This window comes from Staurois parvus, unplaced genomic scaffold (genome assembly GCF_062004578.1).
Source record: "Staurois parvus isolate SC_StPar_1 unplaced genomic scaffold, SC_StPar_1.0 ptg000053l, whole genome shotgun sequence".
NCBI classification, from domain to species: Eukaryota; Metazoa; Chordata; class Amphibia; order Anura; family Ranidae; genus Staurois; species Staurois parvus.
Genome location: NW_028317849.1, coordinates 3,281,804 through 3,289,777, shown reverse-complemented (window position 1 = coordinate 3,289,777; position 7,974 = coordinate 3,281,804). Strand labels below are relative to the sequence as shown.

At 45.7% G+C, this 7,974-nt stretch overlaps 1 protein-coding gene across 14 annotated transcripts in view; it reads right to left on the bottom strand.

The window, feature by feature from the left end:
• Nucleotides 1-702: 702 nt before the first annotated feature.
• The window catches only part of FCHO1 (FCH and mu domain containing endocytic adaptor 1), a 192,992-nt gene continuing 185,720 nt past the window's right edge, over nt 703-7,974 (bottom strand). For all 14 annotated transcript variants that reach the window (XM_089667280.1, XM_089667349.1, XM_089667334.1 and 11 more), the window contains one exon: nt 703-1,421. In XM_089667280.1, coding sequence (XP_089523406.1) covers nt 1,402-1,421 — 20 coding nt within the window. In that variant the 3' untranslated portion in view covers nt 703-1,401. The remainder of the gene's footprint in view (nt 1,422-7,974) is intronic.

Sequence of the window (7,974 nt, the reverse complement as noted above, 5' to 3'; positions counted from 1 at the left end):
GCGCTGAAGCCTGAAAATTGGCCTGGGCAGGAAGGGGGTAAAAGTGCCCTGTATGGAAGTGGTTAATGGTCTCCTTTTTTCCTTCCTAGGTAATAGTACCAGGAAAAAATCATCACATATCCCATGGTGCTTTCTATGGAGCACATCTAAATAACTTTTACCAGTACATACAGGTTTAGAATAGTCCACAATGCAGAGCCCAGAGCTCATAGATCACACTCCAGGTTAAATCTGGAACATTTGTCTAGCAGGTCTAGATATAAACTAAAAAGTCAAGTTAAAGAAAAGTCAATCCAGATGCATATAGAGACCAGCTCAGCAGTGATGTAGTCAGAATCTTGATTGTAGAAAAAAAAGGGTAGTCAACAAAAAGGTTAGACTTCTCAATGGAGCAGAGATTCCATCCTCCTAGGACACTAGCTAAACCTAGGTCTGCTGGGAATAGAAGGGGTTATCCTGGGCTAGCTCACAATTTTTTGCTTGCCAGTGTCCATCTCTCTGTCCATCAATGGACTAGAAAGAAACTGTTTAAAAGCTCTGTTTCTGAGAAGTGGCTGCAACTGGATGCTACATTTCAAAGTGGTGTGGGAAGAAGCAGCAGGGAGACTGACAAGGCACGCTACATACGACCTGTGTACTTTGATTACTTTTTTTGGATGTAAATAGCACATAAAAAAAAAAAAAAAAAAAGCGTAGACAAACTTGTTTGCATCAAACTTTATTTTATGTACACACAATATATATATATAGATATATTTAGAATATATATTATCATTTTGCACTTTAGATCTAATATAGAGCCTCTTCGACTAACAAAACAGAACCAAAATTGTCAACAGGAAAAACATTGCAAAACTATGTACACTGTGCATGTATACTGAACTGGTTATATACAAACACCTCTTATACACTCCACTTGCATTCTTACATACACCAAAAGTAGGCTCTAAAGTGCAGTAGTTCTCAGTTTGTATTTTATAACTGACCAACACTCCTGAATGTAAACTGACACTCTTTCTCCTCTTCAGCTGAAACAATCTCAAAACATGGTCCAACTACAAAACTAGACAGATATAATAAACTTTAAAAAACAGACATGCCCTGAAGAATCCAGTCATTTTACAATTGTATGGGCACTACATAGAATACCAGTGCTTTATAAGTCAGAAAAATGCTGACTAGCAATCTTCTTAGAATGTTTAAAGTGCTTGTAATCCAGGTCAGCTTCACAGAGAAAAAAGGAAATCCTCCTGCATGACTGCCCTACATCATTATTGAGCATGGGAGGCATTTCAGAATGAAGGAGAACTTCCAGCATTTGAGTCCAAGGTCCAGACTGCTCCTAGGTGTGGCCCCGATGCCAGGGAGCAGAGATCATTATGAAAGAATGGTCACCTGTTCTCAGCAAACAAGGTATTTACCTAGGATAAGAAAACACAGTTTATGAAAATGGAAACAATATTTTAGCTAGAAAACAGAAGGTGGTGCACCAATGTACCTAAAGCTCTTATTACAGTACTTGGGTACCTGGAGGCAAATTAAAGAGACTGTCACCAACTTAAAAAAATTGATGGTTAAAGTACAGAAAAAAACAAGTCTTTTAAATGCTTACGTACAGTGTTATTTCTTTTAATAAATTATTCCAGAAATAGTCAGTTCCCTAGAACAGCCTGCCCCCCCCCCCCCCCCCCGCTCCCCATTTCCTGGCAAGTCAAACCTGCTCTTCTGGGAGTGTTTTATTACAGTTTGTGCTTCTCAGCCCCTTCCATCAATGGGAAGATTTTTGATGCAGCAGAGTCTTTTTAAAGGAGGCCTATAGTGAAACAATATGAAGGCTACTACTGCTGACAATGTCTTAAAATACCAGCTGTGTGGCTGTCTTGTGTATTGGATTCAATTCATATTGGAGAAGCAGGTAGATGAGGTGGCGTGTGTTACCTGCTACAGCTGTGTTTACTTACTGCATATATTTTTCAGCCTTTTCATGTTCTCTGTGATAGGGTTTATAGCAACACCTTCAGGAGCAGGACACTAGGCAGATAAAGAAAACAGCACTGCCTATAGTTCTAGTTGGCATAAAACCACTCTCTAGTATAGGCAACTCAGTTTGTCAAAAAGCAGTACAAGTAAAAATCAAAGGAGGGATGGGTGCTGTGTCAGTCAATTAACTCAGAGAAGGTAACAAAAAAAATCCAGTTTTAGCTTATGTTCATTGACGGACACACCCTCTTCATATTCTCAATCATAGGGACATCCCAATTCAGTGCTTCAGTGAGGGGTGGGAAATCAAAAATACCCAACCACCCAAGAACCCCCTAAAAGGGGAAAAAGAAACCTCAAATAGTCGCGTGCAAAACCTTGCTGCAAAAACACCAATCTGAAGATGCTAACAACCGTCTACCAAATACAATGAGAAAAAGTGGCAGAGGAGGCTGCCAGGTCCTTACATGAACTGACCACAATCACAAAAAGTGAGTCCGGCCCCCAAAGGGAAGCCATGGCAGACAGGTACATGAACCACCTGGACCACATCTAAAAAAAAAAGTGCAGAGTAACCATCTTACAATGCGAAGGGTGCAGACACAGGGAAGGCAGGACAATGTCCTCATTCAGAAATTGGACACTACCTTTGGAAAGAAGGATACAGTCAGAAAAACACCTTATCCCTGTGTAAAACCAATAAGGAGACATACAGAACAAGGTCGTCAGCTTTGACACAGTGTGCGAAAGTGATAGCAACCAAAAAGCATCCATCTGGGAGAGAGTAAGGTAATATCCCTAATATCCTCAGAGGGAGGCTTCTGAAGGACAGAAAGAACCAGGTCCAGGTCTCACAGTGTTAATGGAGAGCACATCGGTGGAGACATAGGCCAAACCCCTTTGATGAAGGAATTAATCAAAGAGTGCATGGCCAAAGGAGGATGAAAGAAAACGGTCAGGGCAGAAGCCTGACCCTTGATGGTACATAAAGCAAACTTTTGATTAACACCCCATCAATGAATGGCCAAAATCCGAGCCACCGAGAAAAAACGCAGATGCAATTCCACGAAATGCAAGTCTTCCAAGAGTGATAACTCTTCTGAGAGACAGATTTAAGTGCCTTCAACATGGTAGGGAACACTGATCTCAACAACCCCACCTCTTAGAACCTGGCTTTCAATAGTCAAGCTTTCAAGCCAGCAATGTTAAAGCTTGGAAAACTGGCAGGCGGACTATCTCAGTCATCAGAGGCTAACCCAGGAAGAGTGGGTCTCTGCACCCAGACATGGATCTTTTGGCATACCTTCTCAAGAGGAAGAAAGGTTTTTGATAAGAGCGAGGGTTCCTCTAGCACAGGGATCTCCAAACTTTTTAAACAAAGGGCCAGTTGACTGTCCTTAAGGCTTTAGGGGGGCCGAACTGTGGCCAGTGTGTGTAGAAAATGTCCCACCATCAGTGGGAGTAAACACTGCTCCACCATTGGTTTAACAGGAGGAATAGTGAACCATGGTTGGTATCAATTGGTGGCACAGTGCCCGATCAATGGTGTTAGTGGAAGAAATAGTGCCTCATCATTGGTCTTAGTAGGAAGAATAGTGCCCCATCAATAATATATATGGGAAGAAGAGTTTCCCATTAATGGTGAAAGTGGGAGGACCGGTGCCTCATCATTGGTGTCAGGTGGAACAATAGTGTCCCAAGGGCTGGATAGAGGCAAGTAAAGGGCTGCATCTGGCCCCCGGGCCGCAGTTTGGAGACCAATTCTCTAGTTGATGTGACAAACGCACTGGTGGAGCCATGTCACCGGTATCACCAAGGGAAGGGATTCCTATCATTTTGGTGGTTGGAGTGAAACCCTTAGAATGTCTCCAGTCCCAGAACCGAGGAAATCACACCCTGGGGGAGGAGGTCCTTCACTGCTCCGAAAAGAGCCAGTAGATGAGAAAGGAAGAGATGAGAATTGGAAGGAATGAACTTGTATGGTGGACCAGAATGAAATTCTATTTTGTAGCCTGACAAAATCAGATTGTGGACCATGTGCTTAAAAGGTAGAGAAGTCCACTGATCCTTGAACAGACTAAGATGACACCCCACTGCGGTGGGAACAGGTGGGGGCAAGCCTTTATGCCGAGCACTTGTCCATGGGCTTAGTGGTCTTGAGAGGCCAGGAACACTTTGCTCCACCTGCAGGAGCCTTGAAGGGCTTGGAACCATCATCTGTGGAACCTGTGGAATGCAAAAATGCTTTCATGTAAAAAAGGATGGATCCAGTGTGGAAAATTGGTCCTTGGGACAGAAGATCTTCCTGCAGAGGTAGCTGCCAAGGCAAAACCTCAAATTGTCGTACCATATCAACGTACCAGGGTCAAAGAGGCCATCCAGAACCACCAAAATGACAAGAATCCCTTCAGACTCTATCCTGTACAGCAGACAAGGAAAAGGTTGCAAGGAAGAATGCAAAGAGGCAATACTGGTGACACGGCTCCACCAGAGCGTCTGTCACATCAGCTAGGGGATCCCTCACTCTGGCCACAAACCTTTCTTCCTCTTGAGAAGATCAAGAAGCCAGAAGATCCATGTTTGGGTGCAGAGACCCCTCTTCCTGGGTCAGCCTCTGATAACTGGGATAGTCCGCCTACCAGTTTTCCAAGAGTAAAAAAATACATAGCGGAGAGAGTCGGCAAGTGAGGTTCCACCCACAGAAAAATGTTTGAGACCTCCAGTTTCACTTCCAAATTCCTCCTACTGCCCTGGTGTTGTCCTAATCAGGTGCCCATGAAGAAGCTCCATCCAGTATTGCAGACAGCCTGATCGCCTGAAGCTCCAGGACATTGATTAGCAGCCAGGACTTCTCCCCTGGGCCAACTTCAAACCCTGGACTCCCCAACCACCTTCCCCAGCCTAACTGGCTGCCATCCATCGTGACTACTGTCCAATGAAGAGGAAGAAATGACTTCCTAGCCAAAAGAGGAGACCAGAGCCACCAGAAGAGAGAGGCCCTGGCCAACTAACCCACAAAAATCTGGTTGTCCAAGGACAAAGGAGACTTGTCCCACTGTGACAAAATTTTGTTCTGCAGAACCCTTGAGTTGAACTGCGCATATAGGGCCTCCTTGAAGGTGGACACCATGAAGCCCACAATCTGCATGCAAAAAATCCAGGGAAGACCGCATGCGGGATAGCAGCTCTCAAACCACAGTCCAGAGTTTGCTACTGCCCATTGGGAGGAACACCTTGGCCTGTGTGGAGTTGAGAATCAGACCTAGCTACTTCAGATGCCTGATCGGAGTACGAGTGGATCTCTTGGGATTCAGAACCCATCCATACTCCTGTATCTTGATCGCCATGTAGTCCATCCACACAGAACGGGTCTCTGCCCACAGCAGAAGGTAATCTAGACAGCCAATCACAGCAATCTCCTGTTGTCTCAGCAATGCCAGACCAAAGCAAGGAGCACAGGCCAGAAGCAAAGGGGAGAGCTGCAAATTGATATTGTGCTTCCCCGACTGCAAAGCATACTATGGGAGCCAGTACGTCCCACTGATGGAGAGAGGACAAACAGATGGATTCCATCTTGAACTTCTGCACCCCTACAAGGAAATTTAGGGCCTTGATGTCCAGAATCAAACAGACTCCTTCCTTTTTTGGAAAATTAAAAAGGTTGGATTAAAACCCTTAAAATCTCTCCAATCCCAGAACCGAGGCAGTCACTCCCTGGTGGAGGAGGTCCTTCACTGCCCCAAAAAGAACCAGATGAGAAAGGAAGAGATGAGAATTAGAAGGAATGAACCTGGCGGACAAGAATGAAATTCTATTTTGTAGTCCACTGAACATTGAACAGACTAAGATGACACCCCACTCTGGTGGGAATAGGTGGGGGCAAGCCTTTATGCCAAGGAGGACCTGTTCGTGGGAGAGGCCAGGAAAGCTTTGCTCCACCTGCAGGAGCCTTGAAGGGCTTAGAATCCTCATCTGTGGAGCCTGTAGAACGCTAAACAGCTTGCGAGTAGAAAAGGATGGTTCCTGCTTGCAGCTTGGCTCTATCCCATTCCTTGATTAGGAGAAAAGGAATTTTCTCTCCATTAAGGTTCCTAAAAATGTCATCCAGAGTGACACCAAAAACCCACACCCTGGGAGGGTAAATGAGACAGGGCCTGCATAGATGAATGGTCCGCGGACCAACCTAAGCCAAAAAACCTGCCAGAGAATCACGGCCAAGACAGATAACGTAAGAGCAACAGAGCTGCATCAAAGGAGGCAGCACATCCGTGTCTGATGCACTGGACCAGACTTAGGCATAAAAGATTAGGATGCTTAGAGAGTGTCTGAAATACCAGGGTTCTGGGGCAACCCAGGCTAAGTGATGAACCTACGACCGTGGGAACCACAAGATAGGGGAGTCCTCTGCTGCATCATGGTTGCCAGGTCAAGCCAGTGAGGAAAGGATCTACCATGATTACCTAGTGACGCAAGGTGAGAAGCAAAACTGCGTCCGCCCCCTCAGACATGTGAACTGGGATACAACACAACTGCTCCCAGCTCAAGAGACAAGACACAAGTGGAAGCAATAGCAGAAACAAAGGGGAATGCTCCAAGGTAAAAAATAAAAGTACAGCAGACAATTCTCAGAGGAGCCCTGCAGTACAAGGACATTGGCTGCAATGTACCTGCCTTCAGCATGGGCCGAAGGGTAGCAGTAAACCAGGGTCATGCGTTCACCATTCATCATATTCTGCACATAGATTACAGCAGAACTGTTAGACCATTGAGCAAGTACCCACTGACTAGGTAGTGGGGGTCTAGAGCACTCCCCAGCCTGCAGCAGTAGGTAAAACCAATACCACACCCAGGTGCTAGAGCTGAGGCAAGTCCCCACAGCCTCTAGTCCACATACCGACCCAGGAATGGGGAAGGGGCCCCCATACAAGGGAGCCAACAAGACACTAGCGGACCTCTGTTGGCAGAGACCAGGGGGCCTCCCAGCCATTCGGGAATGCTGGTAAGACTACCCAACACACTGGATCCCCAGCGGAGTAAGGTACCCAAACTTGCTTCTAGCCACCCCAGAAGAATGAGGGGGGGTACAATGCACCCCCCAAATGAAGCCCCCACAATAGGACCGAATCCTAAGCTCTGTCACGGACCAAAAGAGCTCAGCTAATCCAGGTCAAAGGGAACAAACCACAGGCTATCCGAATAGGAGGGGGAGACTGGCATAGGAGCCTAGGCCTGGAGGGGAGAAGAAGGCCCCACACGGCCAACCACTCCAAAGAGTCACACCTGGGGAGGGTTATCTACAGGTGAAACTCGAAAAATTAGAATATCGTGCAAAAGTTAATTTATTTCAGTAATGCAACTTAAAAGGTGAAACTAATATATGAGATAGACTCATTACATGCAAAGCAAGATAGTTCAAGCCGTGATTTGTCATAATTGTGATGATTATGGCTTACAGCTCATGAAAACCCCAAATCCACAATCTCAGAAAATTAGAATATTACATGCAATCAATAAAACAAGGATTGTACATAGAACAATATCGGACCTCTGAAAAGTATAAGCATACATATGTACTCAGTACTTGGTTTGGGCCCCTTTTACAGCAATTACTGCCTCAATGCGGCGTGGCATGGAAGCCATCAGCCTGTGGCACTGCTGAGGTGTTATGAAAGACTAGGATGCTTCAATAGCAGCCTTCAGCTCTTCTGCATTGTTCGGTCTCATGTCTCATCTTTCTCTTGGCAATGCCCCATAGACTCTCTATGGGGTTCAGGTCAGGTGAGTTTACTGGCCAATCAAGCACAGTAATCCCACGGTCATTGAACCATGTTTTGGTGCTCTTGGCAGTGTGGGCAGGTGCCAAGTCCTGCTGGAAAATGAAGTCAGCATCCCCATAAAGCTCGTCTGCGGAAGGAAGCATGAAGTGCTCCAAAATCTCCTGGTAGACGGCTGCGTTGACCCTGGACTTAATGACCAACACCAGCACAGTGGACC